This window comes from Lygodium microphyllum, chromosome 14 (assembly GCF_053477565.2).
Source record: "Lygodium microphyllum isolate KBCC chromosome 14, Lygodium_microphyllum_v1.1.10, whole genome shotgun sequence".
NCBI classification, from domain to species: domain Eukaryota; kingdom Viridiplantae; phylum Streptophyta; class Polypodiopsida; order Schizaeales; family Lygodiaceae; genus Lygodium; species Lygodium microphyllum.
In genome coordinates this window covers 143,299,406-143,311,950 of record NC_141148.1, presented here as the reverse complement: position 1 = coordinate 143,311,950, position 12,545 = coordinate 143,299,406, and the positions used below count along the sequence as shown (strand labels likewise).

Below are 12,545 nucleotides of genomic sequence, written 5' to 3'. Positions count from 1 at the left end.
ACAACTATTGGTTGCATGTTTATGAGCAACATGCTTAGTGTCCCTAACAGCTCTCCCACTTTCTCTCTAGCTGTTGTTGCTGATATCTCTATTGCTCTCTTGTTGAGGTGTGTAGTCAGTGAACAACACTCCCAGGTGAGCAGACAGTACCTTCAAGCTTGTCATTACTAGAAGAACATGGAGATTCCATGAGAGTGAATGAAGATATAAGGGATTAGAGGAGATGCCTGGGATACTTGGTGGTCAAAATCAGCCAAATTAAACAAGATTTCAGCAATTCAATAGTTCATACACAAACGCATGCAAGAGTAGACAGACTGGAGCAGCAGTGAGGTGAATAGAGTGAAGAATCACAACCATTGCCAGATGAGACCCTCTCTAAAGCTGCAAACACAAAAACACAAGTGTAGGGTGAAGTTAGCAAAAAAAAGCCGGCTTTAGCAGCCACTAGATGCCATCCACAAATGTAAGAGGAAGTAGTCAGTACAGCAGGTGACATTAGAACTGGCCTTCACGACAGAACATCCTGCCCCCATTACCAACCAATATGAAAAAATGCAAGGTTTCACAGCTTCAGATGTAGGGAAATAGGTCATTCAGCACCCGAAGGAAGTTGCCCAACAGCAAAATAGGTCACCAGCTAGTTAGGAAAGCTAGTTAGGAAGGAGAAGGAAGCTGAAAAGCAGCCCAAGAGGCACCAGCAACAAAAAAAGCAAAGTTGCGGACCTGGAATAGTCAATGAAAACACAAAAAACCAGCAAACTAGCAACATCAGTCATTTGATACCATGTGAGAATGCAAAGATGATGACAAGTATGTAACAGAAAGCATGAACATTGAGAGAAAGATAGATAACATGACCGCCAGAATCTCAGAATGCTTGGGCAATATTATCCATAAGATGAACCATGATATGAACAGTGCAATACCAGCAGGGCACCTGCACAATGATGACCAGCAGCAGTGCCTCTAGTCTCCCTCTCTCCAAGGATGCAAGATGATGTTTGTTCAGAGAGAATATTCATGGGAGTGTTATTTGGTTTATTTCCTTGTATTAAATGCTTGCTCAGGGTAATCCCAGAAAGGCTACCTGTGGATAAAGTGGTGAGGAAGGACTGCATATGAGGAGGTGACATGTATAAACGGACACTTGCCAAATAAAGGAGCTCTCTCTCTTATGTTTTTCTCAAAATATGGACATTGGGTTTGATGCAATACTAAATGAACACAGAGTCAGACTTTTAATGTAAGATGATCCCAATATATTCCTTGTGTGGTGGCTACCAGCCTATTTTGTGGTTATTTTGACTATGTGGGTTATGAAGACATGTAATTCTATGTCTTACCTTGCAGATGTTGCCCTTGTGACATCCTTGCGAGACGGAATGAATCTTGTGAGTTATGAGTTTGTTGCTTGCCAAAACAAGAAGAAGGGTGTTCTCATACTAAGTGAGGTGAACATATTTACACTTCTCACTTTTATATTCTGGTTGTTATGTGAAACAAGCTGGATGCAATTTTTACTTTTTTGCATACATCTTTTTCTACAGTTATCTCAGAGTTCCTTACATTTTAACCACTGTACTTTAACAGCTTGCAGGGGCTGCTCAGTCGTTAGGTGCTGGTGCTATATTAGTCAATCCTTGGAATATAAGTGATGTTGCTGGAGCAATAAAATATGCTTTAGATATGTCAGAAGCTGATAGAGAAGAATGCCATTGTCACAACTTTGAGCATGTAACCACCCACACTGCCCAGGTTTGGGCTGATACATTCGTGAGGTAAAAAACCTGTGATTTTCTGTACAATTTTTTTCATGTCATGTTTTAGTTCAACTTTTGTAGCTGAATTTGCTAGGAAGCAACTTATTCGAAATCAGCTTGTACTTGTTGAGCAGGAAAAAGCATGACTAAATGTGTTTAATATGAAAATTTAGTTAGGTTTGGATGGCTGGGCAACTACTTATCAATGCATTGAAATACACCAGTCACGAGTAAATTTGACAGAAAAAGTGTTGTATGGCACGATAGTGAACAACTATTATTGTTGGACTGCTCCACTTCTAGGGCAGGTTGCCAAGCTACGGTCGAATGAATTGCACAGGATCACAAGGGCCACATTCCTTTGAGCCTCCAATTCCACTCTCAAGCTAACACAATGATTAGAAATTGAACTCAATAACTTCTACTTTGATGCAATAAGTAGTATGATCAACAATGACAACAATGATCAGTGCTTGAGCTTTCTCTCAATCAGTATTTATTTTTTTCCTTTTTCATGAAGAAGCTTAAATTAAATCAGAATATTTACATCAGGCCTTCTGGCCAGCCGAAGAAAATCACAGCAATGATAAGTGCAGTGAAAAGGCTACCAAAACACAGCAAACAAATATCTTTTTTCTTTTTTTTGGGGTGGGGGGGAGTAGAGCGAACAATTTGCAGCCATGGAGCAGCCGTGTCAGCGAGGACCAGGTCGGCCGAAACCATGGAAAAAATCTGCCATAAAAGTAATCCTTGAACATGGGCCATGTGACCATGAATACTAAGGCGGAAACAAAAATAGAGGTATTATGGGTGTGCCAAGTGTGCTAGAGAGCAATCCATCTTAGAAAATGGAAAAGGCAAGGATGATGTGGCTGCAAAGTGGTCAAAAGAAGGCACCTTGCCCATGAACCAAAAACAAATGGCCGTTCGCTGTTGTGTCACCAAGGTCCACACGTGGGAAATGAAGCTCAAAATCTATCTCGCAATTGGGCAGAAGATGAAAAGATCAATCAGGGTCTCATCATATGTAACTGTGGGGAAAAATGTGAAAATGACAATACTTTAAACTTAACCAACTCAATCAATTATCACCATGAAAATTAGAAGAGAGAGAGAGAAAGAGAGAGAGAGAGAGAGAGAGAGAGAGAGAGAGAGGAGTCGACACACGTTAAGAGGGAAACTGGTCCCCTCCCCCTTTACCGGAATTTACTAAAACAAAACCATAGGCACCAAGTGCCTGAACCATATACAAAAGGTTGATTTGCTACAATTCTAAAAATTAGGATTTTAAAACCCTAATTTCTACAAACTCCAAGCAGCAAGTTGATTCTCTTCTTTAGTGCTTAGATTAGATCAAGATAAATAGAAAGTGCTTCTTGGATGATAGATAGATAGGAGAGTACAAAGCATGCGGCTAAAATTTCAATATGAGAGCTTGTTTCAAATGAAAAAAGAGATCTCCAATACATTAGTGTGGAGCTTAGGTGTTCAAAAGTGGAAAGTAGAGGCTATAAATGACAAGTGTTTGTTGAAAATGACAAGTGTAGGGACACTTATCTCTTTAAAATGACACATATCCTCTTCTAGATATCACATGTCACTTTTTTAGAGAAAGAAACATCCAAATCTTCTACTCTAAAAATCTCTCAAATGGTTAAGGATTTAAGATAGTTGTTGAAGATAAAATTGTTCCTTGCGAAATTTTGGAGCCTTTGATACAAATAGAATTTCCATTTGATAAACTTCCAAAAATTGTAACCACCTAAATTTTAGGAGTCGCCAAATTTAGATTTTGAAGAGCTTCATTATATAGGTTCACCAGTTCATGGTTTGTTTCTTTGATCATAAGCATTTGGTTTCACTTTTTGAAACCACTCATTATATGGGTTTTTAGTCAATGTGACTATCTGAGTGTAAATGTCTTAGTCATTTAAGTTTTCTGGTCAATTTGACCGCCCAACCAAACTTTTTAATTCCTCTTGGGTACCTTATCAATGACCACCCAAGTATAATTATAGAGTGTGCTAGCCATTGGCTACCCTTAAATAGAAAGATGAACTTTTAATCATATTTTAAAACACTTAAATAATACAAATTGCCTTTCAAAGTACATGAGCATCAAATTAATTTGGAATCATTGAGCAAATATATCTTGATAACAATTGATATATAAAAGGTTTGTTACATCATATGTAGTGCAAAAAATACAATGGCCATGGGAAATCTTGCCAGCATGCGAAATATCCCTAGTGGGAAGACCCCGAATAAGCAACCTCCATGAAAACTTTTCCTTGATAAGGAATCTTGAGACTTCCATAGTTAAAGAAATTTGTCCGACCACTCTACTATCCCAAGCATGCCAAACTTTGTTGCCTTTCTCAAAGACCCATCTCTTATCCTCAACCATCTTATGGTAATTCTAATTAACCGACCTTTTTAGAAAATCGTCTGGTTTGTAAGCCCAATGTTTTGAAGGGAAAGAAGGCTGAAAATCACGCCATGGAGTATGTTGCTGACGACCAAATGTGGGTTTAGCCTCAAAGCACCCAGAAGTAGTAGTGAATGCAATAGAAAGAATAAAGATGGGGCTAATCATGAATGCTAGCATCACATACAATCTACAACCCCAATCTAGCCATTTGATTAAATTTATATCACTACAAGTCTTTGTCAGGCCAATCTAGCAGGTTGGATGTGGCCAAGACTCGTATAGTAGAGAGTCCTACCAAAAGCCAATTAATCGAGTAAGGAGAAAGAAGTGTGAAATTTTAAGAGGTAGCATTGAATTGAGAACGTGGCATCAAGAAGCCTGGATAACAATACGACCAAGGAAGATACCGTTCTCAATAAAAAAATTTGCAATATTAGTCCAAGGATGACTTTGCATACATTGAACCTGCAAAAGAGCCACTCTCAAAGTTGTCTTATGGAGATTGACATCCAACAAAGCAATCCCACCCAACCATTTTGGAGTAGTGACATGCTACCAAGTCATCCATACTTGACCTAGATGATTCCATTTCTTTTTCCACAACATAAAGTAGATAGGCTGTATCGATTTCAAAGAGACTTCTTGGTGCAAGTAAGAGCAAAAAATATGAGACCATACTAATCATGATGGATTATGTCACTTTCAACCGCATATGCCTTGAGATTTCCAATACATAAATATGTCATGAACTCCGAAAGACATCCAATCAAGCAAGGCCCGAGGAGCCATAGGAGAACCCAAGTATGAGGTAATTTCACTTTTAGAAACCACTCCCTTCTAGTCCAAAACTTGCAAATCTATCTCTGTACAAGAAATCAATGTAGATTTCTAAGCATTGATATGAAGCCCTAAAGATAAACCAAAAATATCCATTGCCCTCTTGGCATTAATGTAGTTAGTCTTAAGAAACATAAAGGAATTATCTACCAAAGATTGACCCAAAAGTTGAGCACCACTAGGAAGAGTTAAACCAATGATCTCTCTATCATCACCAACTTATCCAACAAAGAGAGCATTGGGTGAGTGACCAATGTGATTGATAAAATACTAAGAGGGAATCCTTGACAAAGAGAATAAGATAGACCCCCCTGCCCCCCCCTTCCCAAATTAACCACAATATATGTACCATCATCCTAGTTGATGGTATCAATAAGAAAAGTTGTGTGAGGATGAAAACCTATGGTAGACATTAGTTGCCATAGAAAAGACCAACAAACAGGATCAAATGCATTTTCAGTATCTAGTTGGATCATAATAACCTACTGGCCACCGGAGGCTTTGGCATTCAAAATATTATGCATGATGTTCCGTCTCTTAATGAAACCATACTAGATGACGCAAGCACATTGGACCCAGGGACGCCGCTACAAATGGGAGTTGATTGCCAGTATCATAACCTAGTATGTTTGGACTGTGAGATGCAGCCACACTATTGACCTTCTGGATGTATCCATAATGGAGACTTTATCAAGAATCTAGACAAAGATCATTCACACTCTTTGCGGGAGATGGGAAAGGATGCAAGGCAGCTCTGAGAGGATGAGGAAGAGAAGAGAGGCTTTTGGGAAAGTACACAATGTACAGAGATTGAAAACTTCTGGAGGAGATTGGAGAACAGTTTTAGACCAAGAAAGATTTCGCTCTTTCTTGGTTACTAGCATGCAAGAGTTTAGGAGTTGGTACGTGGCTTGGTTGTGGCAAAGATCCTGTCCCTTGCTGTAGATATGGGGAACATGAGGAGACTCGAGGCACTACATATGGAATTGCCCAAGGGCTCAAGAGATCTGGAGGAGAGCTCTTAGGATGGTGTTTCATGGCACTATAGACTCGATGATTGCTACATGGGGGACGGTTGCTTGGGTCATAACAAAAGCCCAGCTTTTGGATATGAGGATGTATTGTGGTGTGAGGCCTATCCTATTTTGGGCCAGCTTGTGAGCAGGATTTCATGCCAGATTTCTCACAGACAGAATTGCCATAGATGGGAGCTCATAGCTTGCATTATTGCTTGGTACATATGGACAGCTGGATGTAGCCAGGCTATTGATCTTGGGGTAGCTTGTGAGCAAGATTGTCATGCCAGATTTCTTAGACACTGGACCCAAGGGCATTGTCACAAATGTGAGGTCATAGGTAGCATCATTGCTTGGTACATGTGGACCGGTAGATGTACCCATGCTATAAAATTTTTGGACATATTTACTGCAGAGACTCTCTGTAGGTTTTAGACAGAGATTGTGCATACTCTCAGGTGGAGATGGAGGAGGATACAGGGCAATTCAGAGACTGAGGATGAGAGAGGCTTTTCTCAGGACATGGGAATCTGACACTTTCTTCCTGTTTCATATCCACATGGTTTGGCATTATAGACTTCATGAGTGATTATTCAGTCAAGCCTTGTAATAGATTTCCCCTTGTTACATATTTTTTATGTGGAAGTCCTTTACAGGGTTGCTTTGTACTTCATATTTTGCCTTTGGATATTTTGTACCAAGGGGTCTTATTGATAGAATTTTCCTCTTCTTTGAAAAAAATGAGCAAATTAATGTTTGAAAATGGTTGGAAATCACTTCAAGATTGGAGTCTTAACATTCAAGTAATGTAATATTGTTTATCAACTGTATTGCTTGTTATAAGTAATATCTGTTTGAGTTGCAGTGAGCTCAATGATACTATTGTAGAAGCAGAGTTGCGGATCATGCGTATTCCTCCTCATTTACCAGTTGATGAAGCTGTAGCAAAATACCATGGAGCCAAAAACAGGCTATTAATATTGGTACATGCATGGTCAGATTGACAAGTGTCTTTTTAAAAATAGTACACTTGATTGGTTTGTTAATCTTATAGTATTTCGTGTGTTAACCTTGAAATGTAGGGATTCAATGCAACCATGACTGCTCAAGTGGAAGGACCAGGTAGGAGAGGTCCTGATCAGATACGGGAAATGAAGCTACGATTGCATCCCCGTTTACCAGATGTGTTCTCTGTTCTTTGCAAGGATCCACATACAACAATTGTTATACTCAGTGGTAGTGAAAGAAATGTTCTTGATGAGGTGATCTGAAGGCCTTCATATTCACTTGATGTGTGTTAAGATTTTTCTTCATGGCCTTATTTTTCCCTCAATTCTGCATCTAGTTTGGTACTGGTATGTTACTGAATATGTGACTTCTACAACCTATAATTAAGAAACCAGAATCTTAAAATTAAATAACATATCAGAACATTCAATCATCTTTGTGATGTCTTTTATGGCCTTCCACCACACTCTAACAGTGAAGCCTCCACAATAAAGATATACTTTGCATGCAAATTATCATGCTCAGAGAAAAAGATGCCAAGCATTAAAAGCCTCCCTGCATTCTCGAGGGTATAGAAAGCAAACCTGTACATAAGTGGAAATAATGACCTGTTAAACTTTTTAAAGCTGCAAGATGCACAATGGTTGTTTGATGGAAAAGCTATACCTGCCTAACATCTCAGAACTTAAGTGGCATGCAGTTCAATAGCTGAGATGAAACATAAGGACTCTTTGTTGCAGTTCCTTTACCCCACAACACCCACCCACTCCGCACCCACCGTACACACACACACACACCACCACCACCAACACACGTCCCCCCCCCCCGCCTCCCCAAAAGAAAACCAAAACAAAAACCCAACACCCCCCACCCAAAAAAAAAAAAAGGAAAGGCCACCAGAAAGGAAAAACATAACACGAAATAAGGGGAGAGAATTTATTAGAGAACACCTCAGTGGCAAACTCCAGTAACGTATAAATACAACCTGAAAAGCCTTTGAGGAAACAAAATGAAAAGAGGGATAGACACGTACAAGGTTGTGAAAGAACCAATGTGGTGATCTCAAATGCGAAACCATAGAGGGAGTCCCAAGATGGAAGGTGTGTCCTAGAGGGTAAGGATGTGGTAAAGTGTGGGTATGTGGAAGGTACAGTGTTCAAGGGTGGCAACCCTCCTAACGATGCACCATGAGGTATAGTGAATGTGTGTGTATCACATGTGGCAAGAAGCCTCTTCCTTCCTCCTTGTACTGTAGTTACCATGAGAATGTGGATGATACAGGTAAACTCACTTAATAACCTTTCAGAAAGGAAATTCACTGCTGTTTGAGAAAAGCATCTCAAGTATCACACATGTAGGTAAGACCCTTACACTCTATGGTACGTAGTGATCAAAGTCTCAGTTATGAAATGAGCTGCAGGCATCTGATGTTTGATATCTTGCCTTTCTGAAGTTAAAAGTGGAAAGAAAAAGTATCTGCAATACCTTCCCTTGAATCTCTGAGGAAGAACATTGATAATCCATCCTCATCCTTATCACCCATGAGCAAGAAAGAGGGATGTGAACTCCTTGTAGTAATTTGGAATTGGTCTATGAACTATTTAAAAGACTTCTGATATCAACGGCTCCAAAGGACTCTCCTGTCTTAACAGTTTTGGAATAACTAACACATCAATCTCTGTAGTCAGTTTATATGTTTCTTGTCTGCCAGTTGTTGAATATTGTTTCTAAACTTGGATTTGAAGCAGGCATTTGGGAAATTTGATTTGTGGCTAGCAGCTGAGAATGGTATGTTCTTACGGCATACACGAGGAGAATGGAAGACCACTATGCCTGAGCATTTAAATATGGATTGGATGGAAAGTGTTCAGGTGCCTTTTATTGAAATAAGAAGTGCCTAGTTTTAATACTTTGGTTTTGTGTTGTAGTCTCGTATGTCCAATTCATCAGTTTTGTCATGTCTTATAGCCTTATAATTCAGTTCGTCCAACTGACTATACATAGAGTGACTCCTGCACAAACATCCAAAATACAGAGACAACGGCCCCAACACAAACATCCAAAATACTGGAGACAACAAACTGAGGAAACTAGCAAACTGCAGTTGCAGACTGGCTAGTACTAGATAGTGACCCTTCTATGGCTATTTCAAACCGATTGCTCTAAAAATACCAAAAGAACAACAACAAAAGCTGCAGGACCTTGAAGATCCTCGTATCCACATGCTAGGCATTTGTCTATGACCCAAGCTACAACCCCCCAAGTCGCATCCGTGGTCTTTGTTGTGTTGTGAAAGATCATCATGTGGACTCTCCTCCAAACCTCCTTAGCTCTAGGATAGTCTCATAAGCAGTGTCTCCATGTCTACTTTGGATCACCACATCTCACACATGCTATTGGCTACCTAGCATATCCAAGCCAAGTCCCAACTACTAAGCTTTTATGAGGTAATGGCCATAGGAAAAGCAATATCTTACTCGTCCTAAAGTTGTCATTTAGCCTCCTTCAAAAGTCCTATAAAAAATGATTTGAGATGCCCTGTCTATGCCAATGGGTGGAAGATGGCCTGCTTCATCCTTGGACATTTGGGTGGGCACTAGTAGCATTGGTCACAATGGTAATGAAGTGACCTAGAGTGAATACACTAAGGCCACTTTAGGGTTAGGGCAACAGAGTTCTATTCATAGGACTCAAGTCCCTATTGTGCACAACATTCTGTGATCACCACTCCTGGACTCTTGGCCCATAGGCCAACATGTCCATACACCGGGATGGTGTGCACTCGTGGTATGGAATTCCATCTCTTGGGATGTGGTTATGACCTAGAGACTAGAGTGTTGCTAGCTCCTAGGCTCAAGGGTGAGCCTGTTTGGCTCTATTGCTGAGAGGTGAGTCTTATATTCAATCCCTATACGTTCATGGATATAGCTTGTGGCTGCTAGCTTCCATGCTCCGGATGAACCTATTTGGCTCTATGGCCAGGAAGTGAGTCTAATAGCCATTCCCTATATGTCTGTGGATGTAGCTTGTATTGTGTCTCATATGCAAGTTGGATCCTAGGTGGATGTTTCATGGTGGCTAGTTATACTTTGATCTTCTACTCATTTGAATCCTCCTCCCTAGCCTAATAGTGTAGCCAAAGGATACATCACATGCCCTATCAGCAAGAAATGGGTCCCTCCACACTCACTCTTCTGGAATTTGTTGGGTTTGACTCACACCTACGCTCACAGAGGAGTGTCAATGATCTACGGTAGGACACTGGGGCACCTTGTACCCTCCTTATGAGACGTTTTTCCCCCCAGTTACATTATTTTCTATTTTGTGTGTTTATGCTACACAGTTCGGTCACTTACGGTGTTTTATACCTTTCATGTGTGAATGCACAGTATCAACCCTAAGGACTAAGGGTTGTACTTTGTACTTTCATTACACACTTGGAAATTGTATTAGGTGTCGTATTGTCTTCGCTCTCACTCTACTATCAACTGTGCACTCTTAGTTGAGAGCTTCCATCTTCATTCTCACATTTGGTATCAGAGGTGTGGGCTCACACAATCCATCCTAGCCTCTCGGAGATCTCACTCAGCTCGAGCTTCGGCTCTTCCTAGCCAATCAGCTCTCCACCGCTCGCAGCAGCACCAACTTCTACTGCAGCTCCCGCAATCTGCAGCTCCCCTGCCCTGGTCCAGTCCACTCCTGCCAGCCGCCACCAGCCATTGTTGCTCTTGCCACCAGTGCCAACTCTGTCCGCTAGTTATAGTGCTGCCCGCAGTGTCACTCACCAACAATGGCCAGCACTGCCAGTGCGTTGCTCAAAGGATCATCAACACCTCCCCCAGGAGGACATGGTCAAAGGCCCGCTCAAGCTCAACCACTTCCCCAAAGATTAGCAACACAAAAGGCTTGGGATACATGGGATGCGCAAGCATTGTCTCACTGATTGCATTGGCAGTTCAGCAGTCCATAATATCACATATAAGGTCCATTGCTTCTACACGAGAAGCGTGGCTCACACTTGAGCAAATGTTTGCTAGAAAAAATGAGACGAGCATCTCTTTCTTGATAAAGGAGCTTGAGAATGTGAAGATGAATGAAGGTGATGCCAAGGAGGATCATCTTAACAAAATTTAGGACTTGCATGAGCAGTTAATGAATGTAGATGAGTATCATTCTGATGCGCACAAATGATCTCTACTACTCTGAATTCCTTGCCATCCTCTTATAGCCTTAAATCTCACCATGAGAATTCCTCTACAACCACTTACCTTTCTTCAATTGATTAGTTTGCTCCTAGAAGAAGAGCAAATAAGAAAAACAGTGAGGTTGATGTTGTAGCCTCTAAACAAGCTTTTATGGCTAGACAGAAAGGCAAGGGTAGCCAATTTAGAAATGTTTCCTAGAGTTCTGAAAGCACAAGTACTTCACAGAGCAACAAGAAGCAGGGGGGCACACAAGTCGAAAAGGGCAAGTGTCATTATTATAAGAAGCTAGGTCACTACATTCACGGAATGTAAAAAGCACATTGCCAAGGAGGAGTCATGAATGTTTGTTTCTGATGCACCTTCTACTGCTACAAAGTCCGTATCTTTTGTTGTAGACTAAGACTATTGTTTTCACACTTGCAGTTATGATTCTTCTTGGGCTGATAGAGCATTTAGCTCTATTGAGGATGCTAGCACTTGGTTGTCAGTGGTACTTCTAAGCACATTACATCCCACAGGGATTTTTTTTCCTTTGTTATTGCAGCTTCTGTTGGCAAATCCATGCAATGTGCCAACAATGCATCTTACCCTGTTAGAGCTGTTGGGGAGATTGTCTTGAAAGCCATTTTGATAACTATGCTCTTCAGTTACAGGATACATTATATGTGCTAGGGATAAAGAAGAATTTTTTGTCCATTTCTTCTTTAGCAAAGTGTAGTACGCAGGTCACATTTGGATAATGACAAATGCATTGCCAAGGATAAAGAATTCTTGACTTTGGTTTTGACTGGTACATTATCTCATGGACTTTATGAGTTAGATGCTTATTCGATTAATCAGTCGGTCTCTTTAGCATCTACTTTTACTCCTACTATGTCACAGGTAAAGTTATGGCATGCTCGTATGGGGCATATCAACTATGGCAATTTGATGCTTATGCAGCGACTCAAATGCTAGATGGTTTACCTCTCTTGGAGAGACCTCTTCAGCATATTTGTGAGGGATGCATTTCGGGAAAATGCATCGATTCTCTTTTCCTGCTGATGTTGCTTTCAAAGGAACAGCCAAATTGTAGATTGTGCACTTGGATGTATGTGGATCTATGCAGATAAAGTCATTGGGTGAATGTTACTATTTCGTCACCTTCATTGATGACTTTACTCATTTTTATTAGGTCTACTCATTAGTGAAAAAGTCAAAGGGATATGATGCATTTTTGGCTTTTGTTGCACTTGTTGAAAATCAATCTGGCTGCAGGATTAAGACTCTCCATTCAGACAGAGGG

At 40.6% G+C, this 12,545-nt stretch overlaps 1 protein-coding gene across 1 annotated transcript in view; it reads left to right on the top strand.

Annotated features, from left to right (window-relative positions):
* Nucleotides 1–12,545, top strand: part of LOC148026190 (alpha,alpha-trehalose-phosphate synthase [UDP-forming] 1-like) — a 212,737-nt gene that overhangs the window by 176,226 nt on the left and 23,966 nt on the right. The window contains exons 9-13 of the mRNA XM_087693467.1: nucleotides 1,354–1,454; nucleotides 1,594–1,781; nucleotides 6,913–7,030; nucleotides 7,130–7,309; nucleotides 8,804–8,926. Coding sequence (XP_087549593.1) covers nucleotides 1,354–1,454; nucleotides 1,594–1,781; nucleotides 6,913–7,030; nucleotides 7,130–7,309; nucleotides 8,804–8,926 — 710 coding nt within the window. The remainder of the gene's footprint in view (nucleotides 1–1,353; nucleotides 1,455–1,593; nucleotides 1,782–6,912; nucleotides 7,031–7,129; nucleotides 7,310–8,803; nucleotides 8,927–12,545) is intronic.